Source organism: Acanthochromis polyacanthus, chromosome 19 (assembly GCF_021347895.1).
Source record: "Acanthochromis polyacanthus isolate Apoly-LR-REF ecotype Palm Island chromosome 19, KAUST_Apoly_ChrSc, whole genome shotgun sequence".
Lineage (NCBI taxonomy): Eukaryota > Metazoa > Chordata > Actinopteri > Pomacentridae > Acanthochromis > Acanthochromis polyacanthus.
In genome coordinates this window covers 27,128,301-27,155,955 of record NC_067131.1, presented here as the reverse complement: position 1 = coordinate 27,155,955, position 27,655 = coordinate 27,128,301, and the positions used below count along the sequence as shown (strand labels likewise).

The 27,655-nt window shown below is 40.2% G+C and overlaps 1 protein-coding gene across 1 annotated transcript; it reads left to right on the top strand.

Moving 5' to 3' along the window:
* Window positions 1-1,641: 1,641 nt before the first annotated feature.
* On the top strand, window positions 1,642-25,787 carry rab3gap1 (RAB3 GTPase activating protein subunit 1; the record flags this gene model as incomplete). Its single annotated transcript, XM_051939175.1, has 25 exons — window positions 1,642-1,775; window positions 4,092-4,170; window positions 4,272-4,404; window positions 5,814-5,892; window positions 6,861-6,980; window positions 7,416-7,581; window positions 8,212-8,311; window positions 8,545-8,626; window positions 8,934-9,002; window positions 9,964-10,037; window positions 10,468-10,560; window positions 11,406-11,578; window positions 12,762-12,866; window positions 13,042-13,214; window positions 14,302-14,356; window positions 15,644-15,988; window positions 16,583-16,720; window positions 17,765-17,992; window positions 18,265-18,361; window positions 18,928-19,031; window positions 19,762-19,877; window positions 20,242-20,344; window positions 20,748-20,771; window positions 21,866-21,886; window positions 24,303-25,787. Coding segments are annotated over 25 exons (3,045 nt in total), but the record flags the coding sequence as incomplete, so codon positions are not given.
* Between the last annotated feature and the right edge of the window lie 1,868 nt (window positions 25,788-27,655).

Genomic DNA, 27,655 nt, shown 5'->3' with positions numbered 1-27,655 from the left:
TTTTTGTCGTTTTGTTTCTTGTTTTTGTCATTTTATGTTCAATTTTGTTGCGCTTGTGTTTTTGTCTTATTTTGGTTATTTTGTGTTTCCTTTATTCGTTGTTTTGAGCATCATTTGTGCTGTTTTGTGTTTTTTTTGTCGTCTCGTTTGTGTTTGTTCACTTTTTTTCTCTTTTGTTTCTTGCTTTTGTCATTTTTGGTCTCATTTGTGTCAATTTGTTTTGTCTGGTTTTTGATGTTTGTCCATTATGTTGTCACTTTGTAACTGTCTAATTTTTTGTTTTGTTTCATGTCATTTGTCTCATTTGTTGTCATTTTGTGTCTTGTTTTTGCAATATTTTGCCTTGTTTTTGTTATTTTTTGTCTTTTTTTTTTTCCTGACTTGTCGTTTTGATCATAAAGTAAAATACTATATCATTCAGTCCCAGATACCTGTGACTAAATGTTTTGTCTGCTTGAGATCAAATTGGGCCGAATGTGGCCCCTGAACTAAAAGAGTTTGACGCTCTTGTACTAGAGCATCTAAAAAAATGTGAAAGTGAAATGCTTCGTCTTTTTTTTGTTTCAATTTTGGTGATGGTGTATAGCTCATGAAAATCAGAAATCAGTATCTCAGAATGTTAGAATATTTCATTTTAAGTTTGAGTGAAGCACTAGTCAGTCATTATATGGGTACCATTTCTCTCTCAGCCTAGTTCAGTATATGCACCAGCATGCCAAAGACTGCTGACTTGATGTTCTCGAATGGATTGTCAAGAAAAGTCGATCAAAGAGCTTCACAAGTACTGGCATCACTGCATCCAGAGCAACCAAGCACTGACACAGTGTACAACTGTTACATTTCTAAACCACTTTTGAGCCAGAGACAACATCAGAAGCATCTTCCTGGGCTAGGAGAAAAAGAACAGGACTGTTGCTCAGTGGACCAAAGTCCTCTTTCAAAATAAAAGTAAATTCTGCATTTTTTTTATTTATTTATTTTAATTATTTTTAGAAGTGAAGATGCTAGAGTCTGGGAAGAGTTGAGAGGCTCAAAATCTAAGATGTTTGAAGTCTGGTGTGAAGTTTCCTCAGTTTGTGATGGCTTGGGGTGTTGTATCATCTTCTGGTGTTGGTCCACTGTATTTTATCAAGTCCAAACTCAACCATCTACCAGGAAAGCACATAATGCTTTAAATCTGCTGATAAGCTTCATGTAGAGGCTGGTTTCCAGCAGAACTTAACACCTACCCACAGAGACAAAACTACTGGCATCATCAGTAAAGATACACAGCATTATTAAATGAATTGTAAACAGTACAGGCAAGCTGAATGTAGGGCACACAAATTTTATAGGTCTATAAGATTTAAACTTACAAAACAGCAATAAAGAATAAATGATAGAACAATAAACAAGTAAAAGATAAAAAATACAATAGAAGTGTGAAAGAATAAATTCGAAGTAAGTCACTGAAAGTGCAGATAGCTTTAATAAAAGTACAGGCATCTTAGACCAGACTTCATAATTTCTATATGGTCGGGGAGTTACATGGGCAGCACTTCCTTTAATAGTAGAGGAGAAGAAGAAGAAGAAGAAGAAAACTGGACGTCAACATGGCTGCTGACAGTGATGTGAGTTTATTTCTCCAAATAACGTGTTGTGGTTCAGTGTGGTGATCTGACAGGACATGACACACCAGGAGAAGTGCTTCTGTGTTCAGCTCTAACCTGTCGCTCTCTTCCAGCAGGAGTCGTGTTTGAGATCACCGATTTCACCACAGCGTCAGAGTGGGAACGGTAACCTCACCCTCACAGTACTCAAATTTAGACGACACATTTAATACATTAACTTCACTTATTTGCATGAGTTATCAGTTCAGTGTGTGCTGTGTCGGTGTGTATGACGGTGTTCCGGTAGAACTGCTGACCGTGTTGTCGAGACGTTTGTTTACATCATCTCTGTGCTGCAGATGTTTACGTTGCTGGCAGATTCGCCACTTTTTAAACCAGTAATCGACAGCTGACACATGACATGATAGTGGACATAAACTTTTTACCTGCTGGCTCATTGTAAACATTTTTAGAAGTTTAAACCTGGTGTTACAGTAGTTCTACCGTGTTTAGCCTGCTAGCATCAGCTGTCAGAAGGACGCCTGGCCTCAGATACACCCCTTAATGTTGACCAAAGAACCTCTTCAAACTCTATTTTTGACTCTCGTCTCACACTATTATAAGCAGCAGTCAACCTTTAACTGTCCCAGGAACTGCTGTTGTTCTTCTATAGAAATCATCCTCACAAACAACATCGTGTGATACAGGAGCAGCTCTAGGGCTGACAAGAAGGCTCTGGAAAGAGTCAGGAAGTCAGCACAGAGCATCATAGGAGCACAGCTGTCCTCTCTGTCACACATCTGTAACACCAGATGTCTGCCTAGGGCCAAAAGCATAATCTCTGACTCTAAACACCCAGGAGATAGAATGTTCTCACTGTTGCCCTCAGGAAAGAGATATAGATCCATCCAGGGCAGCACCTCCAGATTCAACACCACGTTTTACCAGAATGCAGTACTAGAACTGAACACATGTAGCTGTTTTTCAATTTTTTGCAAATCAGGGTTCTGCTCAAGTTTTTTTTTTTTTTTTTAACCATTTTAAGGGTGTTTTTTCTTGCCACTGGTGCCTTAGAGCTTGCTCTGGGGGTTCAGGGATATAGGTTCTGTAAAACATCTCGAGACAATTTGAATTGTAAATGGCACTATATAAATAAAATTGCCTTGAATTGAAATTGAATACAAAACAAAATCAGAATACAAGGACACAGTAATCAGTAACCACGATGCTGTTTAGTCATGTAATGCCTTTAGGATCAAAACCAGGATAAGACATATGCAAACGCAATCTATCTAACAGTTTTTAGATTATTCTAAAATCAATAGTTTTAAAAATTGAAGCGTTACATGTAATGATGTATCGATAGCATGAGGTATGGGCTGGATTGATGTGCTGCTCTGTCCAGATAAGAGTTGTCAGTGATTAATTGTTAATCAGTTAATTGCAGTTAATAATATCTCTAATTAATTATTAGCTGTTAGGGGCAATAACAAGGGACATGAATGACAGAAAATGTTTTGTTTAGTCATCAGGTGGAGATTCAGTATTAACTTCTGGAACAACAGGAGTGAATGTATGTAGTAATTCTTGGCCCATAGAAGTTATTCTCAAGCATTTATTCTGTTGCTCAAATTATTTTGTTCAAAATATGGCTAATTAGATCAAAATTTGCGCATTAAATGTACAAAAAAGATCTACTAAACATACAATAATAATTCTTTGTTTTCATTTATTTATTAGTTTATTATTGTGTTTGTGTATGTAATAATGTCTTTGTAAAAATAAAAATAAATTAATCTTTGCATTTTTGGATCAAGATTAAATTTTGCAGGTTAGTTTTTCAAATTCACGAAAAAACTAAATTTGAAGACTGCAGAATTTCAGCACTGATTGTTGATGCCAGTGATGTTTACAGGGTACTGGCTACAACCAAAGTATGGGAGCTGATAAAATGTAAAAATGTTCAGAAATAAACTGCAGGTTTTTCTACATTGTCTCAGCATATTTTTTAATGGTTAAGTTAATTCAAGATCCCACGTGTATGTAAAAAATACTTGAGTAAATGCGCAGTTAAAACTTACTTAAAAGCAAATGAATGTTAAAGTGAACATGAGATAATGTATTAATGGAAGGCTGATCAGTGTTCTGCTCTAAAGCAGATCTTTAACCAGTGAATCTTTCTCTCACTGGTACTTGGGACTTCTGTTCACATGAGTCCTTATACATCTCATCTCGTGAAAGATCAGTCAGCAAACCAACAACAGACCAAAACTCACAGAAAGCTCACTGATCAAGATTAAACTGAAAAAGCAGGAGCTGGAAGCAAATGTTTGTAGTCTTTGTTTGATGAAGGACTCACATTGTTACCGGATTATTTCATTTGATTATTCACTAAGTTACTTGACTGATTGCTTCAGTGCGTATTTAGTTTCTGTCCATTGTGGTCGTTCCTAACAAAAGTTGTGGTCAGGTCCTGAATTGAACTCTTCTGTCTACCTGAAGGTTTGTGTCGAGAGTTGAGGAGGTGCTGAACGACTGGAAGCTGACCGGCAACTCTGCGAGCAGATTGTCTCCAGAAAAGGTATTCTGCTCTCATTAGTCCTTTATGTTTATCTGAATGATCAGTGAGCTACCTGTAGGTTCTTTATAATTTATTTTCTAACGCTTTTATTGTGAACACAGGGCTCATATACCAGTGGCACCTGGTGCGAGAAGTCACAGGATATTAGTTTTGCTGACTTTAAGTTCTACATAACCCACCACTTCCTGAAAGACGAATGTGAGCAGGATGAGGGGACGGACACACCCAAGGAAGGTACAGTCATGTCTGGATGTGGCGGAAAATATACGGTTCTAGTCAAGAATTTGGATAATTGCTTAAAGGTTTTGATTTATTTCTACTATTATGAACATTGTAGAGCTTGCTGAAGGCTTTTCCTTCACTGTGCGTCACCCACCCTCAGTCAGGTTTTTCCTCTGTGACACATAGCTGTAGAGAGGCCTCCATGAGAGCTCCAAAAGAGCCACTCTCAGCTGGGGGCCTGGGATTTTTTTCCATACCCACTCAACACCTTTAATTCTGGGCAACACTTAAAAAAGAGTGAGGTCAGTGCCTCTCCAGGAGTTTGGTTCCAAAACCTTTAATGAAGCTTATCCCAGCAGCTGTACTTCCTTCCCAACCAGTGAGGTGATGTTTCATAACCTGACAACCAGTCTAAAGTGCCGTGGGTCAGACCCCCACGCCTACCACCTGCCCTACATTGCACCCGACCTCTACGCCTATCCCAGCAGGTGGTGGGTCCACATTGTGGTGGTCAGTGCGGCTTTCTCTTGGCTGTGTCTGGCCGAGTCCCATGAAGCAAGACTGGGGCACCACATGCTTATAGTGAGCTGCTCCTTTGGCTCTTTTCACGAGCACCTGCTCTACTCGACTCGACTCGGTTTAAGTCGTTTTCCATTACAACTGAGTACCACCTCATCATGGTTGGAGTCGTCATAACTAGCTGCCCGGAAGTCTCTTAACGTCATTTGTGCAGCTCCCTCTGTATTCTTTGGTCCGCCACCAAAGACAGACAAGTCTCGACCTTTCATTCACCGACGGTACAGGTCTGGTTGTCATATTCAAGCTATGCGAGTTCTGTGAAGAGCAATGCACATGTTATGTGGCCAGTTTTTAAAGTCTGACCCCTCCTTTCAGACCAGGTGTCTCAGGAAACCCTACAGTGGCTATGGCCCTCAATGACATAGCTCCTAAGAGGGACACAAAAACCTCTCCACCGTGATAAGGTGGTGATTTTTTGTCCATGAGAGTTCCACATTTTGTCATAGATATGATGTCTTCTGTGTCATTCAACAAAACCATTGCTGAGTAGGTGTGTCCAATCTTTTGACTGGTCCTGTAGGTTAACACCATTTTTTTGCAGGTGTTTTGTAGACAATAATGGACAATAATACAATAATAGGTTTTGGTGAAGTCACAGTTTACCTAACTGAATACATCATTGTAATGCATTGATCCAGTTGAACAATCAGATCCACTTAGTATACAAATCTGTCAGTAGGCCTTATTTAATAATTACATTTTTTGCATCAGCAGCAATTCAGTAATTATGAATTCGTACTTCCTGTTGTTATTCCTTCATTTTCCTCGTGTTCATGTCATGGTCAGTGTTACGTGATAACTTGTCAGTAAGACCCAAGATCACATTTGTTGTTGTATTCCAGATGTCTTGCCCTTGGCGATGCAGGACCTGCTGTGTATGAACAATGATTTCCCCCCTCGAGCCCACTGCCTGGTCAGATGGTGAGTTCAGTAATTCATTATTCTGTCATGCTGTTTATTGCAGGAGAAACAAGCTTAGATATTTTACACTGACTTTGTCATGTTGGAGGATAGACATGCAACCCTGCAGACTGACATCTGATCCAGCTGTCATCATCACAATGATGCTTCAGAGGAAACGACGTCTCTGCTAGCATGACTTCCTTTTGTGGTCAGTGGGATGGATTTAGATGTGACGAGAAGACCGCAAGAGAGGGGGAAACTGAGATATTTCAGACAAATGATGAAGCAGTTTGGAAAACTGCCGTGAATATGTGGAAGAGACCCCACCACTTTAAATTTCAACAGCTGACATGAGCACAGTTAAAGTGAATAATTTGGTTTTTCAGTCAATAAAAGGTTATATTATTTCCTGTAAGTACATTTAAACCATGGGAATTTTTGACAGTACGACCATTTCATTCAGAGTACCTAAAACAGGGGAGGGGCGGGAGGCGGCTCATACTCCAGTTGGAATCAATGACTCCATAAAACTCAACTGTAACTGACAGTTAAGCAAATATGTGTTGATTACGCATATTGTCTGACTAACCAAAGAAATTATGTTTTTACATACACTACCAGTCAAAAGTTTGGGGTCACACAGGCAATTTCATGTTTTCATGAAACTCACACTTTTATCCATGTGCTAACATAATCGCACAAGGGTTTTCTAATCATCAATGAGCCTTTCAACACCATTAGCTAACACAATGTAGCATCAGAACACAGGAGTGATGGTTGCTGGAAATGTTCCTCTGTACCCCTATGGAGATATTCCATTAAAAATCAGCCGTTTCCAGCTTTAAAATCTAGCCTATAATTTCATATCAGTGATGAACGCTGTAACCGAGTATATTTTCTTATTAAATCTTAATGAAAGGTGGTAAATCAGAGGACAGCATGCTGCTCCTGTGTTTGTTGTGCAGTAACTATGTTTGTGTTGACAGGTACGGCCTACGTGACTTTGTGGTCATCAGCCCTGGAACTAACTGTGAGGCCATCATCAGTGAGTCCAAATGCAATCTGCTTCTCAGCTCCGTCTCCATTTCTCTCGCCAACTGTGGCTGGTGAGTCACCGTCATTGCTCCGGAGAAACTAAAACCGTATTCATGAAAGCAGAGACCATAGAAATGATGCTCTTTCAGCTGATTGGATTTACATTTAGTTGAAGTCACATTAATGCTTCAGCTTCTGTGAGTTTCCCCCAAAGCTGATCTGAACTTTTTATTTTCAATTTCAGACTGTCCTTCCTTTTAAAACCCTATAAGAAGTTCCAAAGTGCATCCATTCCAGAAACAAAGCAAGTTTCAAGCAGTAAAAAAACACAGATCTGGTGAATTTTCGGAGTAAACCTGTAGTAGCTCTGTGATTTTAGATGGTATCATAGAGCCTGTTGGAGAGTATTTACAGCCGAGTATGAGCGGTAAAGGAGACATCAAGTGATCACACTGAAGTCTTCATACTAATGACTGCTCTTTCTTGTCTTTTATCTTTGCCTTCAGTCAGGTTCCCATGTTTGTGCAGATCCAGCAGAAGTGGAGGCGGATGTATGCTGGAGAGTGCCAGGGACCAGGTGTGCGAACTGACTTTGAAATTGTCCAACTCCGCAAAGTGCCGAGCCAGTACAACCACTTATCTGGTCTGCTTGACATCTTCAAGTCTAAGATAGTAAGTACTATGGAGCAGGATCTATCAGGAAAAAAACTTCACAAATCGAACATCTTACCCAGCTATAGATAGATAGATAGATAGACTCCTTTGTCATTTCTCACATGGTATTTACAAAAACACACAGGATGCAACAAAGTGCTGTTTCTTACTAGTACTTGATAGTGCAAACAGTGTCATATAAAAACCTTATATGACATAAAACAGACTGAGATTTCTTTTTTCCAGGTTCACATACATGACCTTTTTAAAGTTTTGGGTCACTTAGAAATGTCCTTATGTTTGAAAGAAAAACTGTTTTTCAATGAAGATAACATTAAATGAATCATAAATCCAGTGTAGACATTGTTAATGTGGTAAATGACTATTCTAGCTGGAAACGTCTCATTTTTAATGGAATATCTCCATAGGGGTACAGAGGAACATTTCCAGCAACCATCACTCCTGTGTTCTAATGCTACATTGTGTTAGCTAATGGTGTTGAAAGGATAATTGATGATTAGAAAACCCTTGTGCAGTTATGTTAGCACATGAATAAAAGTATCAGTTTACGCATAAATATTGTAATAATAATGCGCAAAGCATGTTAACCAGACAACTGCTTATTTTCTGTGTTTTTCCCCTCATCAGGGTTGTACCTTGTTTCCTCTACCTCCAGTCAACATTGCCATTCGCTTTACCTATATTCTCCAAGACTGGCAGCAGTATTCTTGGCCGCAGCAGCCTCCAGGTAGGAACCTATAGAACATTACCACATCAGATCATATACAACACAGGCACAGTTATACAGTATTGTGGCAAAAAAATCACAACTAAGTATTCTCAGTATTTCATCAAAATGCAGAATACGGTGGCTCCTGGTGGCCTCAGTGACCATTAACTGTTTTATGTAAATACCCAAGAGATGTACTACTGTTCAGCTGTTTATTTTCATCTGGTGTGGGTTTTCGGGGTTTCTGGTAGACTTTGACACACTTCTTGGAGGTGAAGTAGGAGGGGTGGAGTTTGGGAAGCTTCCATTTGGAGCCTGTGAGGAACCAATCAGGTAAACCATTACAACTTTGATGGCAATACATTGTAAGCACTTCTTGTGAAATAGAAATAAAACTGATGTTATAATTACATTTCACTTCTCCACAGTGGTTACAGTGCGATACGTGTTATTTACATCCTGATGTTTGTGAGACTCTAGAGTTTGGCGTGTGGGTGGAGAATGAGAAGTTGCTGTTGTTTTGTTGTGTTATTTTAGTATCTGTTTGTTTCATTATGTGTTACTGTTCATGACAGGACATTATAATCATGTCTGAGCAAAGCAAAACGACTTGTTTTGTGTCTGTTTTTGGCTGTTGTAGTGAACTTCATCTTGCGACCACCTGGCCTCACCTGACAGAGGGCATAGTTGTGGATAATGATGTCTACAGGTAAGAGTCCTGAGTTCTCCCCTGCAGTAGAAGTGAGTCCTGGACTGGGGATGAGGGTGAGGGGGTGAGGATGAAGGGATGATTCAAATACTGATTGCGCGACATTTTTGACGACGGGGGTGTTTGGATATTCAGATCCTGCCCTAATGGTTATCTATTTATCATCAGTCTGATTTAGCATAGTGTGACAAAATGTAAACCATTTACAACACTTGCATTTCTTGAATTTGTTCTTGGTGGATTTTAAGAGCTGCTTTCAATCCTCTTCCTGTTGTACACTGTTGAAGTACATTTCGAAGAGCAATGGCCTGTGCACGAATCTCAGACTCTGAAAGAGGAGCTTCTGCACTCTTACTCTTGGCCATGGTAACAACGCTTCCAAAGTCTGGTTGTGAATGTACTGCATTTTGGTCTCGCAATAAATTTACACCCTGTGCCTGACAGTTTGACCAGACTAACAATTAAACAGTACCTGATGGACCCGGTGGAACCCATTTTGGTGACAAACAATCTAACTTGTTGTCCAGCGGGAAACTTTTGGGACATGGTGTTAAAGCCGACCTGTTTTATACTTTCCTGATTAACCTCATGTCATTTGCACCTAAGGTTTTCTGATATTTACTGGAATCTATTCTTACACCTAAACAGCTGATTATTTCCAGCCCCATGCTTAACAATAGGCAATATTTTTTTCTATAGAAATGCTTCTGGTGACTGGAGCCATAGAGCTCCGATTAACTGAAGTGTCTACAGTAACTGTTTCTAAGCTGATTCTGACTTTTCCAAATGTAGCTTTGCAGACCTCACATGACTCTTCCATTCTTTGAGATCTTTACTCAGTTACTTAGACGAGCTCATGGTTGTTCAGTGTTGCCATCATCGCTGACCCACCTATAGTACGATTCAGTTAGCGGTCATGATTTTACCATGTACTGTACGGATTCTGTTTATCATCCGACAGTGACCTCGATCCTCTTCAAGCTCCTCACTGGTCAGTTCGAGTCAAGACAGCTGAGAACCCTCAGTGTTTACTGGGTAAGTTGAAGCCCTTAGTGACCAGTTGACATTTCATTCCAGTAAAAACCAACAAAATGCTAGAAATGGCTGATAATTAGTCATCTTGTTTATTGGGCAGAAGTGAACAGGTTTCTGCTCTGAGCTGTCATCAGTGTAATCAGAAACAACAGTAACTCTGTAGCAGAAACATTAGGCAGGTGTGGCTTAAAGGGAAATCAGCAAAGAAATACATAACTGACAGGATACAGAATGAATGAACCACCCAGAGAGTGGCCATTCATATCGAAAATTAACAGTTCGTCCAAGTTTTTAACCCATATTTATCCAAACTAAATGCCACAGCAAGACAAAATCTTCATTCGGTATTCAGTTTTCTGTTCAGCTACATGGTGCAGTTAAACCTCAAAAATGTTGGATTGTTTTGACCTTTCCTCATCTTTCCTTGTAGGTGACTTTCTGACGGAGTTCTTCAAGCTTTGCTGTAAGAAGGAGTTTACAGAGGAGGTTCTGGGAAGGGGACTGACTGAAGAGGAGGGCAAAGGTCCGGTTCCTGGTCTTACTATTTAACAGCGGTCTTGTTTCTTTCTGTAATGTCACTAAACACACTATTCTAAGCATGAAACCTACTACCTGTTCACTAGCTTTTGTGAAATGTTTGTATAGAGGCTTCACCCGTTAGTAAGAGTGAAGGCTAATGGGGGACTAATGATAGAGGAGCTGCTCTTCATTGTGTTGGCATCTGGCATTGAAGTAAATAATAATGGAAACGTTACCAGAAATAATTACTGCATTTTCAGATAAACATCTGCTGTAATGGAACTTCTTGGTAAATGCTTCATAGTCCTTTATTGTAAATTCAAACGTTATTAAAAACAATCAGATGAAAGAGGGCTTTAGAAGTCCAGTAAGATGTTCAGCTTCTGTGCTATATGTCCAAACAATGTCGTTGCTGTGGTTAAAACAGTGAGTTGGTTGATTGGCGTTTAAAACAAAAACAATAGAGTCAAACGATGAGATAAAAGCAGAGTTGAGGCCGTTATTCTCATCGTCCTCATTAATATTGACGTCGCCCTCTTTAATGGCTTTATCTGTTCTGAGCGCTAAGTTAGTAAAGAACTCTGAGAATTCAGATAAAAACTCAGAGTAAAGGGCAGGTGGTCGACGTACAACAACTAACTTAACTGGTTTTGTGTTTTCCTATTTGGGTGTGAGAGACTCAGAGTAAGGCTTTTAAATGATTTATTACTACATTTTAGTCTTGGGTTGAGTAACCATTGAGTAAAAGATTCCTGTGCTCGTCCTTCTATGTGCATAATTCTTACAATGCAAAATGCTATTTGGTAGCTGCTTAATGTTTGTTAATAATTGCTGTTTTTTCCCCTGCAGAAAACAGTGACATCAGCTCTGCTTTGTCCAAGCTGACCGAGCCGACAGCAACTGTACCGATTACCAAACTATCCGTCTCCAACATGGTGCACACGGCTCGAAAGCACATCCGCCGCCACCGACGCATCGACGAGTCACCACTTAACACCGACGTTCTCAATTCTGTCCTCCTGGTAAGGGTGATTCATGCAGACGGATTTATATGGGGCTGCTAAGCATTGTTTTTTGTTGTTGTTTTTTTGGCTGTAATATTTTTTGGCAGTGATAAATGAATTCCATCACTTTGCATGTCAGGTGGACTCAAAACCAACAGTATGCCTTAGGTGTCAATTTAAAGCAGCGGATGAAGAAATTCTGAGGACAGTGCTTTGGTGTACTGGGGTTTCCAGTCCTAATTGTAGCAAGCAGTTGCAGCAGACTGACTGTTCCAGCAGTCTTGGACTAGTTTGGATTGTCTACGTTTGCAACCACTGAACTGGAAACTAAGTCGTCTTTTATACTGTGAGAGCTGGTCTTTTTCTCCACACCTTTAGAGTGTATCATTGGAGTGACAGTTTTGACACCATTATACTTTTGTAAATCCATTGGTCAGATCTTGACATCAGGTTATCATTTTTAACCCCCAGATCACACCCTGCAGAGGACATTCAGTTATCATTAGGTCATGTTTTACAGAGAATGTGCCCACACATGTTCAGACTGTGCCCTATTATTTTGAAGCAGATTTTATGCGTAGCCCATTATGTATTAAGTTTCTGATACATTTTTAGCAGTTATTGCCTTAAGGATACACTATTATGTTTTGAACACTCCATATTTAATCTTTCTACAAAGCATGTGATTTGTCTTTACACCAAAAATGCATGTTTTACTTTCTGATCGTCCTGCTGTGTGTGTCCTCCACAGACACACCCTTAATACTATCAAAACATCACCGATTACTAGATTTGATTGTATTTCATCCATGTTTTAACTCTATTCTTCAGATTGATAGCATTTACCTTAATTATATCATCTTTTACTTTTAGTATGTTAAACCCAAAAAATATTCCACTACACCACTCAGTAAGCAGGAACTGAGAGACTGCTGTGTCCTAATACTCACAGAAACCTGGCTCCATGTACAAATGCTGCATCAGTTGATTTTCTGGTTTGAACCTGGTGCATTTTTTTTAATTGTTAGTCTGCATAACCAGTGACAGGTTTATACATGCAATCTACATCCAGTGAGTCAGACTAGGCTGCACTAATCCAATATTTACTATTTGGGTTAGGCAGGAGAATTAAACTCTGACGGATGATTTCTTTTGTAAAATATATCATGTATGAATTTATGTTTGTGTTGGTTTTTTCCAGTATCTCTTCCCGGATGCTGCTGTGGAGAAGTCATCAGAGAATATGAAGAGCAAAACTGCACAACCGAACTCCAGCGAGACAGAGCAAGATAAAAACTCAGACTATGTATGTTTGTCATATTATCACTTACACAGTGTGACAGTTTGACTCTAAGTCTTCTGTAATCTGTTTTGTTTTTAAAATCAAAGTTGAAAATTATAAATATAACAGTACATGAACTTTTCCATGGGTTGATATTTGATGTCTGTCATTTTCTCCACTTTCTGTCCCCTCATTCTAGAATCTTTTCCTCCAGCTGAAGTCGGCACCCAGTGACAGTCTGACCTATCGACTGGCTTTATGTGTGTGTCTGGTCAACTACAACTATGGTGGGCTGAGGGCTGTTGCCCACCTCTGGCAGGAGTTTGTCCTGGAGTTGCGCTATCGCTGGGAAAACAACTACCTCATCTACGGGTACATGTAACACACTTGTACTGCTCTGAATTTAAAGGGTGTACGCTTAACATCAGACACATGGTTGAACATTCTATTCAGTGCAGTTCAGTTTAATTTATATAGCGCCAGTTCACAACATGTCATCTCAAAGCACGTCATGTAGAAAGGTGAAGATCTTACAGATTTTAACCAGACACCCCAACGAATCTGGTTTTGTGTCTCAGTATGAAGAGAAATACCGAGGCTGTGACATCCAGCCTAGAAAACCTCGCAACAGGGATGGCCCAGGCCGTTCTGAACAGCTAAGTTTTAAACACGTTAGAACTCTGGCAGCAGCATTTTGTATCAGCTGGAGGTTTTTAAGAGGGTTTTTGGGACATCCTAATAATAAGGAATTATTAGTAGTCCAGCCCAGAGGCTACAAAAGGAGACTAGGACTCATTCTTCAGCAACTCTCTGAGACAAGATGTTCCTGATTTTTACAATATTAAGTAGATGAAAGAAGTCTGTCCTATGAACTTGTTTTATATGTATGTTGAAAGTCATCCTGATCAAAAGTAGCTACAAGGTTCATTACAGTAGAGCTGGAGGCTAAGGTGATGTCATCTAGAGGAACTATCTGGTTAGATGGTGTGTTCTTGAGGTATAAGGGCCAAATACAATACTTTTTTCTCCTCATTAATTTCAGAGAAGAAAATCACAAGTTATCCAGGCCTTTCTGTCCCTATGTCCAGAGTCTGACTAACTGAACAATTAATTTGGCTTTAAAAGTAAATATACCAGGGTGTCATCTGCAAAACGATGGATAATTCTGCAGCGTTTCGTAATAATATTATCAAAGGGGAGCATATACAAAGTTAATAACATTGGTCCTAACACAGAACCATGTGGAACTCCACAACTAACTCCAATGTGGGTTGAAGAATCATCATTAACATGAAGCATATCGGCGATGCAAGCTACGTACACTGTAATTAGTTTGTGATGCTTTTGTACTTCAAACACTGCTCAAGTCCTTCAAGGAGTAGTTGATGTATATCTTTGCTCTATTAATCCAGTCATATTCACTCATTTCCATCTTAACTATGTGCTTTCTAATCTGCAGATTGGCTGGTGGACCTCCTGATCTTCGCTGTTGTCTTTTGCATCAGAAGCTTCAGGTAGAATCAAATGATTTTAAAATACATGAGGTAGATGCATCAGAGGTTACGGTTCTTTTTAACAGGGAAACGTAGCACTAGGAGAGAAACGGTCACACTCAAGGCAGAAAAAAAGAAGCAGTCTGTCCAAATACATTGACTAATCTGCAGTAAAACCTCTGACACGTCTGCTTAAGGTCAAATTGTGCATGTAAATATAGATCATCTCACTCTTGTTTGTGCAGATTCTCAGTCATGCAGGTCATAGTAATTCTAGGAGCTTTAGTAAAAAGCAGATGGAGGTTGGTGTGACAGGTTGTGAAAACAGGTTGTGGTTGTGGAGCTGCCAGTTTACACAACAAGGGATGTCAATCTGCAGTGTCAGGAATGACTCAAGATGTTAATGATGGTGAAACTTTCTGGGGTAGACCTTATTACTGTATTACAGATGCTTGATAAGTGGTGTCTTATAGCCCTTCCTCTGTTTACAGATGGCTTTACTCCTCTCTCAAACCTTCTCAAGCTCTCCTCCGTCCAGAATGTGACCATTACTGTCATTAAAGCAGTAGCCTGTATTGTTCAGATGCAGGTGGGCTGCTGAATCTTGTCCTGAATGTTTTGGAAGTTCAGTGAGGTCAAGCGAGGATGAGGAAGCAGACACAGAGAGGCTAAAGACTCAGATGACTTAGGTTGCGAGGGAAGTTTACTGATATCAGGAAAAGTAACACTGACAGAGCAGCAGTTCATGCAAGCTATGCCAATCCGCTCTGAGGATTCTCTCTGATCTTTGGGTGTATGTTCTAGTCAGATTCAGATTACAGACCAATATGGAGACAACTCGTCTGCCTAGTCACGTCAGAATGAACAATATCTAACTTTGAGCAGAGCAGAAAGTCCTGGCATATTTTCTTCTTACAGCATCTGCCTGTCAGAACATAATTTGAAATAACGTCAGCCAACAGCTGCAACGAAATGCCTCAGAAAGGGGAAATAATGATTTTTCCTTCACACTGAGGAGTGCAATCCAAAGACATGAGATGTAGGTTAACTGATGATTCCAGTAAGAAATAATAAGATCCCTGCAATTCATTTCTCCTGCATCTACTTCAAGAAAATAGAATTATTAATCTATCTTCCATCCAAATTGTTCAGCTTCTGATCCAGGACAAATGAATCAATGAATACATAAATAGCAATTACACCATTCCAACTCGTACTTTTCATACTGGTTGTGACCGCTGTGACTAAGGTTCAGACACCAGTGTTGAGATTTCCATGTCTTCAGAGGTTGTTTTTTGTGCTGTATAGATGCTGAACTGCTGCATAGAGAGGAAGAGGGCCAGAGACGAAGTTCGCAAGACGCTGGAGGGCAGCAAAGACAGAGAACGCAGAGTGTCTGGAGGCTCCCAGAACAGCCGCCAAGCTCCAGAGTCTGCAGCATCCGCGAACACATCTCAAGGAAAATCCTGGGACTCATGGAGCGACAGTGAGGACGAGTTCTTTGAGTGCCTCAGTGACCAAGGAGAGATTGAGGCTCCACAAACTGAGGGAGGAAAGGATGTCAGTAAAAGCAAAGCAGAGGGCAGACTGCACCCCTACAACAACATGACACTGCTCAACTCTACAGAGCCTCTCTATGTTCCTGTCACACAGGTCAGCTCACGCAAACACACAGATCTGAAGTAAACACGTTGTTACTCCACCAAGGAACAAAGTGGAGTTATGTGACAATCAGTGTTGGTTGGTCTGTCTGTCTGTCTGTTACCAACATTACTCACAAACAGACTAACAAAACATAGATCCACCTTGTAAGGCACAAATATGAAACCAGATTTTGTAGAGATGGCAGAGGGAACAGCTAACTAAATATGAGCTGAAACACAACTGTAGACGATGGAGGTAACTGAAGAGACGGACTACAACAGTAGAAGGAGCAGGAACCATCTTCCAAAGTGGCACCACACACAGTTCACTATTTACACACCCACATGTTGAAAACCAAACCGGTAAGCGTTTCTGACCCAGCACTGGGGCTATCTGCAGAAGTGGTCGTGGTTTCAGTGACTGCTCAGACAGTGCAAAGGATGTTTCGTGAAATCAATAAAGTGGTGTCTAATATGAGTTTTCAGCTGTTTATGTTCAACAAATGAAGTGCTATCTCCTGAGGTTACGGTGTTTTTTGGACAGCATTGCCTCTGCTGCAGCTCAGCAAAGACTGACTGAGTCACGTGTGTGTTTTATCTCCAGGAGCCTGCCCCCATGACAGAGGATCTGTTGGAGGAGCAGTCAGAGGTGCTGGCCAAGCTGGGCACGTCAGCTGAAGGCACCCACCTCCGGGCTCGGATGCAGAGCGCATGTCTGCTCTCTGACATGGAGTCCTTTAAGGTGAGGCAGCCAACACATACATCTACTGTCCACCTGTGTGTCCTGCACAGTGAAATCATTTTTACAGTAGAACTCTTTAAAACAAGTTGTCCATTGGTGGTAACACTGATATAGACTTTAATCAGTGTTTAACCCTTTAAGCTTCAGTGTACCGCCGGCGGTACACCTATTAATTTGCATAGGAATTTCAAGAATGTCCGACGGCTGCAAACACGATTATACAAACACTATACGCCGATGGAAAGCTTAGATTCTCATGAATCCGCCGGTATAAACCACTTTCAGATGCGATTACTACAGCGGGTGAGAAAAACACATTTGTCCGACAAAAACAAATATTCATCCATCCATTCTCTATACACGGCTTCAACGCACACAGCGCGACTCACATTTTCGGGCTTATTATTACACACAAAAAAAGATTCCACAAAAAATGGCCATAATCCAACCTTTTACATCCAGATGACACAAGCCAGTAAACTATTTTGTCCAAAACATGTCCTGAAGTCGGTATAAAATCCCCGAATCGGTCGTTTTCAAGGAAATGCACCTCCCGATGCCCGTCCAATATTCCCTGTATTTTTCGTAATTTTTTTTATTTAAAAATAGAATATTAGCGATTTTTTTGTACTGAAAACGGCTGGAAATGACTGAAGCTTAAAGGGTTAAAAAAAAACCTCTCCTGCTGCTTCTGGGATAAATAGACATTATAAACATGTCCCTTGTAGTAATTCTGTGCAATCTATAACTGATTTAAGGACTACATCTAGCTGCTTGCCAAAAAGGTCAGCTAATGGAATACAGTCATGATAAATACCCTTTCAGACACACAAAGAAGTTTTGACTTTTTGATCTATGGTGGACTCATTTATTAGACATCTGTCATCCAACTTCACACTGTTTGCTAAACACCTGTTTAGTTCAGTGCAATCAATGACTCACTTTATTATCACCAGAAAAAGGTTTAATCTCAGCCTCACCTTTCTGTTTTTGTTTGTAAGCATGTTTCCTGTCTTAAATCCATTTTTTCATCTCTCTCAACAGGCAGCCAACCCAGGCTGTGTCCTGGAGGACTTTGTGCGCTGGTACTCTCCCAGGGATTACGTGGAGGAGGAGGTGGTGGATGAGAAGGGGAACACAGTGGTGAAAGGCGAGCTGAGTCCCAGGATGAAGATCCCAGGCAACATGTGGGTGGAGGCTTGGGAGACCGCCAGGGTTACACCTGCACGCCGCCAGAGAAGACTTTTTGATGACACTAAGGAGGCTGAAAAGGTCATTTTAAGTATAGTTAGACACATACAGCTGACAGAAAATCTCTGACTGAACCACAAGGGTTGGAAAACCACTAGGAGGTGGGGCAGAGAGAGCTTCTAACTTTCTCTGTGTTCACTCAATTGAGATGTCAACACAGATGATGTGCTGTCATTTACTGGTACTGTTGTTTATTTAAAAAATGCTGCTCATAAAATAATGATTTTGTTATTACCAAAGCTCCAACTTGGTAATGACTTCTCTTTAAAGCAGTATTTTGATTGTCTTTCCAGGTTCTACACTACTTGGCGATGCAGAAACCTGCAGATGTGGCCTGTCACCTCCTGCCCTGTATGATCCACGCTGCCATTCTGAAGTTAAAGGAGGAAGGTGAGTCGTCATTGTTTGGTGAAAAACTTCTGACCTCAAACAGTAAAGCATATGAGCTGTCAGTTCTAATAACCAATATCATCAAGAGCAACACGTAAAAAATGTACACATTTGTGGTAACTCATTAATGCTTCCTAGAAGCTGAATCTGACTGTGATTCTCTGACTGTGACTTCAGTGAGCACCATTTTGGTCAACATCTGTGCTTTTGTATGAAATATCTATTGGATGTGCATTCACTTTCCCCTCAGGATGAATTCTAATTATTTTGCTGATATTTGGTCTCTGCATTTTTGCTGACATGCTCGCCTGCAACCAGCAGACCTTACTATTCACATCTTATTTTTCTGCCGGCTGGGAGCAACTCTAAAGAGAGCTGATATGCAAAAACTAAGAAAACCTCCGTCTTAAAATCAAATGAACATAACCTATATTATGAGTAATTCTCAACACATAACCCATTTTTCCATGTCCCTCTTTCTTGCTTGAACTGATCACCTTCTTTCTGTTTATCTTGCAACCTTTGGCATTGTCTTCTCTTCTGCTCTGTCTGTCCCTCTCTAACAGAGTCGGTAGAAGACATTCCATCAGTCAAAAAAAGCATTCAGCAGACTATATCTCAAGCCAGCAAGCTGCTGCACCCCCCCAACCGGGACTACAAGAAGTTAGAGGTCAGTGACAACTGTGCTCAAATTTTACAGAAAAATCTTTGATGCGGTCTCAGATGTTTGGACTCAGCTGTTTCTCAAAACCTTTTACAACATTTCAATTCATTACAATCTCTATAAGTCAGTTTTGGTAGCATTTAAATGAATTGATGATACAAATGTGGAAATATATAGATTGACAAATATAATTGATCTCCTAAGAACCCTGGTCTGAACTAACTCTACTCTAGTTACTCCGTCAAGGAACACGACTGAGTTCTGTGACAGTGGCCGTTGTTTTTTCTGTCTGTCTGTTCACAACATTGGCCAAAAACAGACTAACAGATTTGGATGAAATTTTCAGGGATGGTCAGAAATGACAGAAGTGATTAGATTTTGGCAGTGATGCCAAGTAACAATTGATTAAATTCAATCAATATACATATTTAGATCACACAATTCAGTGTCTGTACGTAACGTACGCATGCATAACACACGCCTGTACTCAGTGTGAGGTCATTTGGTTTGTGTGGCCACATTCTATTTTGCCGTCATTTCTGACCTTTAATAACTAATAAACAAATGCTGCATTTCTGAAAAAATTAGCTGCATATCTGTCAATGTTATATGAGGGGAATGAACAGCCTTGGCGGAGTATTGCGCTCTTTGAGTGCTTTTCTAGTTGTTAGAGTCAAAGCACATTCCATATAGAGTCCTAACAGCAAACTTACATTGGATCTTTCTCTGTGTGCAGGATTTCATTAACCAGCTGATGGTTATGGAGGTAGCCATCACCCGAGCTCGTTCACTCAAGGCCAAGTTTTCTGTAAGTGAGGACGAAAAGGGAGAGGACACAGATGAGCTGGAGAAGTAAGTTACTCAGTTTTATGTAAACGACATTTCAGTCACCAAAACAAACCATCTTTAGCGAAAGGTTACAGAGTTTGAGCAAAAAGGCTGTTGTCTGTGAACTTCTACAGTCAAAAGTTTGGACATACTTATTGTTTTTGGGGGGTTTCCTTCATTCTTTCTATTTAAAAATGGTATTGGTATTGAAAATACCTTTTATGAGTAGGTGTACCCAAACTTTTGACCCGTACTGTCTCATTAGCTTTGCTTTGTAAGCTCGGTAATGTTTTTTTTAATTTCACCTCCACTGTCTTAATTTGTATGTGTGGACATATTTCCCTAAACATGATTGAAAGTATGGCACTTACTGAACGTTTTCCTCCAGGTTTGTGAGCTCCCTGCTGGAAGAGCCAGAGGTGGCAGTGATTGGAGCTGGCCAAGGCCCAGCCGGCAGCATCATCCACAGACTGTTTATCAACTCTCAGAGGGTAAGAAGGCCCATTGTTTACCAGCGCCTGTTACCTCCGGTTTAGTGTCCCAGCAGCCTTAACAGTCACAGAGGCAGACATTTACATTGGAATTATAGGACAGACCTCATCTAGAATGCTACTCCTTCTGGAGCAACATGTTGCTGCATGCATATGGTGTCTTGTAGGCAACTTGAAGTACAAACTGAATTCCATGAAGCTGCTGTATCCAATGCACCAAATAATATCAGCATGATACTGAGTCTTTATATAAACTACTGATTTTATTCAGTATCGCTATTATCGGTATCCTATGCTCTTCCTGAGCATAACAGGATATCAAACGCTCTTGATGCCTCTTTATGTGCTTTTTCTTTTAAGTTGTACATTTTGTGTTGTTTTTCTCCCTGCTGCTTGAATCAAGTTGGCTGACTTCACCAGTGATGAGGTAACCATGAGCAATAAGACTGTTCCTCCCAGCCACCTCCCAGTCCTGTAGTGACACTGCAATGTCAAATACACACACACACACACACACACAAGTATTGTGTGTCTGTCTGTTGCGAATTCTCAAGTCAGCAGTTTTTCTGTTCTATCTGTAAATTGATGAACCCACTAAGAATAATCTGCAACTCCTCAGTTCCACACATCTCTATGGAGCATTTTAGCATCTTTTACTGTATGATCTTACTTTTACTTGTAGCTCATGAACTCCACTTTGAGCAGCAGGCATCTATTCAGTGAAAAAGCTGTATGCTGAAACCCACCATGAAGAGCTAGCTGGAAAATATGAAGAATAAATGGACTCCGACACTACCGTTCAAAAGTTTGGAGTCACTTAGAAATGCCCTTATTTTTGGAAGAAAAGCTTTTTTTCAATGAAGATAACATTAAATAAATTAGAAATATAGTCCAGACATCATTAATGTGCTAAATGACTGTTCTAGCTATAAACGGATGATTTTTAATGGAATGGGGTACAGAGGAACATTTCCAGCAACCATCACTCCTGTGTTCTAATGCTACATTGTGTTAGCTAATGCTGTTGAAAGGCTAATTGATGATTAGAAAACCCTTGTGCAGTTATGTTAGCACATGAATAAAAGTGTGAGATTTCATGGAAACCCCAAACTTTTGAGCGGTAGTGCATGCAGACCAAACCAGAGCTGAAAAGAGACATTCAACAGATGGACACAAATACACCAAATTCATGCTAAACATTGCTCTGTGTCGACTGGAAGTAGAGATGCAATGCTGAATCATTTGCTGAAACAACTTAGATGATACTATAGTCATATTGTGCATTGACAGTATGAAAGCATTGCATGAAGTCATTTTCTATTACTGGATGCTCCTGTTTGCTGAATATACAAACATATGTACAGCGCATGCAAATGTGTATAGATCTTGACTATATAAAACACAAATTCTCATAAAAACAGCTTTGATGTTCCACTTCAAATTGCAGATTTCTCTTTCTAACAAACTTTAACAGTCTTCATCTTCTCTCACATTTCTCTGATGTGACCTGCTTTGAATCAGGGTGTATTTGGTGACATGGAGGTTTGCATAACAAGCTGTTCTACGTGTGGTAGCTTTAGTCGTGTTGCCTCGTGTTGCACATAGAGAAAGCTGTATTAATTTCCTGTAGTTCCAGTTCATGTACTTTGTGTCTCTGTACTCCTTACCGGTACATACCTGCCACATTTATTTATTCACGAAACACATAGAAGCTTTTAGTTTTTATTTATTTATTGCACGCTGGGTTTTACCTTCATAGCTCTGGTCATAAACACCTCATAGGGGTTTCTGATCGCCATCTCAAAAGCTACATTTTTGACTCGTATCGCATACAAAGATAAGCAGCAGGTTAATAAATGATTTATCCTCCATTTTATAACATATCATTTACACATTAAAACTTAATTTTTAGTCCCAAATGTAAAGTTAGATAGTTGTCCTTTCCAATCTGCATAAATGAAAGGTAAAAAAAAACACCCAGTCTCATGCGATCCAAAGACTCTAGATGGTGATCCAGTTCTAGATGGATAATTCCACCTTGAACTGGTACTGAATTGCCATGACTCACAGCAAGAGCATGCTCTGTTCAAAGCCATCGACTTTACTCTGTCTGTAGAGTTTGATATTTTTGGTCGTGTTAGTTTTCTCTGATTGCACTGATTGTCTCCCAAGACATGAAATTTAGGTTGTCTAGAGATTTGAGGTTGTCCATAGATGTGAAGGCTGCTGCTACTGTCTGTCACTATAATACTTTGTGGTACTGCATGTAATGCATGATGTTGACATCCATTTAGTAGGTTCATTCATTCATTCATTCATTCATTCATTCATTCATTCAAGAGCTCAAACAGTTCAAATGTTCCAGTACAGGTCATATAGGAGGCAAATTATTCTGCTACTTATTTTTGATGGAGACATCACATCTAGAAGTCACTAGTTATAAACTGCTGTTAAAAAGTTTGAGGTCACTTAGAAATGTCCTAATTTTTGAAAGAAAGCATTTTTCCCCCATGAAGATAGCATTAAATGAATCATAAATCCAGTGTAGACATTGTTAATGTGGTAAATGACTATTCTAGGTGGAAACGGCTGATTTTTAATGGAATATCTCCATAGAGGTACAGAGGAACATTTCCAGCAACCATCACTCCTGTGTTCTAATGCTACATTGTGTTAGCTAATGATGTTGAAAGGCTGGGTTTGGGTGACCCCAAACTTTTCAACAATGGCGTAAATATTTGGGTAGATCTCATTTACAACTAGCTAGTGTGCGTGAGGTACCCCAATCCAAATTATATCGGTAAAATGTGACAAAAACCAGTAACCAAACTAGACCTCAGCTGGAACATGGTGCATGTTTCTTCTTGGTGTAGCTGCACTGACAAATGCAACATCATTGCTGTAGTTAGAAACAGTGGTTCTTCCTCAACTAGAAAAATAACTCAAGTTGAAGTTGAAACCAAGCATTTAGTAGATCGTGATGTTTTTCATCATTATCTCCTGGGAACAATCCTGTACTTCCCCACATGCATCGGTTGCCTGTGATCATCAAGCTGCTAGTATGGCTAGAAACAAGATGTCACATGATAGTTAGTCTATCATGCATGTAACCATCCTGACACTCTCACCCCGTGTGTCTCGCATTTTCTCCTTCAAAGAAAAATCACTCCATGTGTGGCCTGCAGCACCAGTTAGACTCACAACATTTGGTTTTAAAGAGTATTGCTTTAAGGAGCTGGACCGAGGTGTTTGCTTGAAAACGCAAACCATTTCCAATGAAACCCTTTATTCTTTTAACAAAAGAAACCAAAGTTCACAAATGTTAATATCTAAAGACAACAGAAGTGCTTACGTCTGAAATCAGCAGTTGGCCTGCATTTGAACACGGTTTAGCCTAGCCTCAGACGCTGGAGAAATAACAACAATTGAACAATGCCTGGGTGGTAACTGAGCATCTACATCATCCTTCAGTCCTTTTAATCATAGTTTTCCCCTTGTTCTCCTCCAACGTTGGCATTTCGAGTCTTGTATTCTGTCCACGTAGTCCATTTTTTGTCCATTTGTGCTTCCTGTAGTCTCAGTTTGTGAATTAATTTTTCCATTATGTAGATTTCCTCAGTTATTTTCAACCATTGGTCTTTTTTTTGGTGATCCTGTTTTCCCCCAGTTCAACTTTGTGGTTTCACAGCTGTATTTATGAGCTGTTTTCTGAGTCCGGCCTGGTGTGCTACAGCCATGTAAAGAAGCACTGATGAGAGACTAATGTAGTTGACTTTGATGATGTCTTTGTTTATTGAAAAAGAAAATTACTTGGTGTTACTCGCCTACTTTTGTTTTATCTATAACTGGTGCATCAGGCTGCAGATTTTTAAGCTACGTCTTTCCCCACCCATGAATGCAAGTCTTCACACTTCACCTTCTTGCTGCTTTCACATTTTCCCCTCCTCTCCCTCTTTAGGCTGCCCTCCTGGCGCCGATGGACGAGGACTTGGGCCCCGACAGGAAGCTGGCTGGACGGAGCAGTAAAGTAGCAGACTTCCCCCCTCCAGCAGGACGAGAGATTCTGCTGCGAACATGCGTTCCTCGACCAGCTCCGTACTCCAAAGCGCTGCCTCAGCGGCTCTTCTGTGTGCTGATGAGGGACGAGTTCAGACTGGCTGGAGCTTTCTCCACAGACACGTCCTTCTTCTAGGAACCACGGTCCATGTTGTAAATAATGTTTCACTTTATAAACCAAGAACTAGAAGATCGTTCAAGGACACGGGGTGGTGCATTCTGATAAGTGCGTTATTGGTTGGTTTGTTTGGATCGCTCAGATGGTCTCATTAACGCATGACGTTTCCCTGTTGGCGACATGTCAGGGCTCGACCGATGTGGATTTTGCAGGGCTGATATCAGTACCCATTATTACTAATCAATTATCAATTGATAATCTATATTTAGAACTGATAAACGTTTGTTGTAAAAATGAAATCTTTGTGTCAAAATGTAGAATAACACGAACTTCAACAGAAAGCTCTTATTTGTCTTTATTTATTTATGTTTTACATGTTTGATTAATGGACGACTTCAATATTCATCCTTCAGCGCTGATAGGCTGTTACTCTTCAGGTGTAACCAATCAGGTAGTGCCGTGGGCGGGACATCGTTTAATACCACAGAGTGATCACTTCAGATAAAGACAGAAAACTGACCCTAAGTAGTGTGTTTTGAATTTAATTCATTTCATCTGGAATTGGCTACTAAATATAACAATACTGATCATCAGAAAAACACAGAAGATTGTATGTGATAAACAGCCGAGCCGATAATCGGTCGACCCCTGCTCTAGCCAGTCCTCTAATGAGCTTTGTTGTCTGGAAAAAATGAGGAAGATGTTGCTGTATTTAGCTTTATTTGGTCTTAATCCTTTATTAAGGCATGGCCTAACTTCGTATCTGTAGCAAAGATGAAAGTGTTAGCCATGAAAACATAAGACGCTGCTTCATTTCACTTTAGTCTTTTAATTTGAGTATTTCCGTTAGTCTGCTACAGCTCTGCAGTGTTCTGGTCGATGACCCATGTAGACTCCATGAACAACTGACAGCTGGAATTTCACTGTAAATCTTTTTCAAAGACTTGGAAGCTAAAGAAGTCATGTGTTTGAAGGTCTGGATGAACTTCCTTTCATCCTCACTACACTAGATAGAAGCATCTATGGATCACTCTATTTATCTGTCTCTACTTTTCTTCTCTGCCTTGTCCATGCCAAAATTCTACACTGCTATTTTTCACACTTTTGTGCTGCATAAAACAGGGATGCCATCAAGGATGTGACTGTAGGGCACATGAATTATATTGGTGGTTATCAAGTAGCATTTAATGAGCTGCAGTTCTGTCATTTTGCTTCAACTGTCATCTGAAAAATATTTTAATAAATAAAACTAAATGAATCTTCATGAAACTCAGTATCGGTGTACTTTATTACAATTTCACAATGCATTTCTCTTCCGTCTTTTTCTATCACCCCCATTGTTCTCGGGTTCTTGTGGTTTATTTATCTACTTACCACTGAGCTTGTGCCAAATGATTTGCATAACATAAATCCCTTTTTAAAACATGTGCTATGTTGAACAGAAAAGGTTCAGAATGACAGGTTCAGTTTCTGTAGACACCATCTTCCTCTAAGATTCATCTAACAGTATTTGATCTGAAGCCATCCCTGACCTGGAGGATCAGTTAAGCTTAAATGGTGGCACTTTAATGTTGTTGTTAGCATATTTTGAATCCTAACCTTTTGAAATTATGAACAGCAGCTGACAGTTTTACGTACAGTGGTGGAAAAATGTCTTCGGACACCCCATGCATTTGTGAAATACTGCATTAAGAATCACTTCTAGGTCTTCAAGTGCAATTTATTTTAGTACAGTCCCAGCCAAAATACTAAACAAATCCTAAAAAAAAGCCATGAAAAATTTAAATTTGATTCGTTCCAGAAAAATTGAGTATTGGGTCGTTTTTGTACCAGTGATCCATTAATGAAGGTCATGCTTTTTATTAAAAGACACAATTTTTGTTGCCCTGCTTCGTGTCTATATAAAGCCAGCACATTTGAAAATTCTTCAGAGACACCAATGGCTAAAACAAGGAACTTAACACAGGAAACATCCCTGAAAATACAGATTCTCAGCCAGGAAGGGTACAGCTGCCACCAGATAACCACAAAGTGCAGATGCAGTCCTTCAGCAGTTGGATACTCTCTGCACAAATGAAGATGTACAAACAGCTTGGAAGACAAACCGAGATCTGGGCATCCAGTGGTTTCTTCAACAAGAAATGACTGCATCCTGATCCGCATGTGGAGGAAAACTTCTGAATGACATCACGGGAGCTTCAGCAGCAGTGGTCAAATCGAACTGGTGTCGAGTGTTCCACCCACAAGGCTGTCAGAAGCCCCTGACCAATGAGAGACAGAGGTTAGCCTGGTGTCATTGGGCCCAAGCACACAAGAACTGGACAGCCAAGAACTGGAAGAAAATTCTGTGGTCAGAGGAGTCCAGTTACCAGTTTTAACCTACTCCTGCTAATGTGAGGGTATACAAAAGTCCAGGTGAAGCATTATCTCCAGCATGTACAGTACCTACTGTCAAGCATGGTGGAAGCAGTATCATGGTTTGTGGATGCTTGGGTGCTGCTGGTGTTGGTCAAACCACTGTCTGTGATGGCACATTGAACTCTGCCAAGTGTTGTGCCATTCTTGAAACCCACATGCTCCTTTCTGCACGTGCTCTGTTCCATCAAGGTCAAAACTTTATGTTTCATTAAGATAATGCCCCTTGAACGCATCCAAGGCCAGTAGAAGTTGGTTGCAGGAGCACAGCATCCAGGTCTTGAGAGTCCCTGGACATGAGTCAGATTGATAATCTGTGGTGGATTATCAAAAGGTCCGTTTCAAATCGTAAACCAAAGAATTTAGAACAATTAAAAGCAGTAATTCAAGAAAAATCAAATTTTCAAAATCATCTGGCGGGCCAGATATTATTCCTGACGGGCCAGTTTTGGCCCGCGGGCCGCCAGTTGCCAACCACTGCTTTACTGCATGAGTTTCCTGTTTTCCTCTCTCCCTGTTGATTAATTAAGATGGAATAAAATTGTTCATGAAAATATACGTCTTATGTTTCCATGAAGATACAATACAATACTTCAGTTTCTAAATCGTACATAAATCTATGACAATACAATGTTCCATGGGAATGTCAATATCCTTGGCGGAGGTCTGTGCTCCCTGAGTCATAGTTTGGTATGTCGTCCAAAAAGTGACAAAAACGTCAA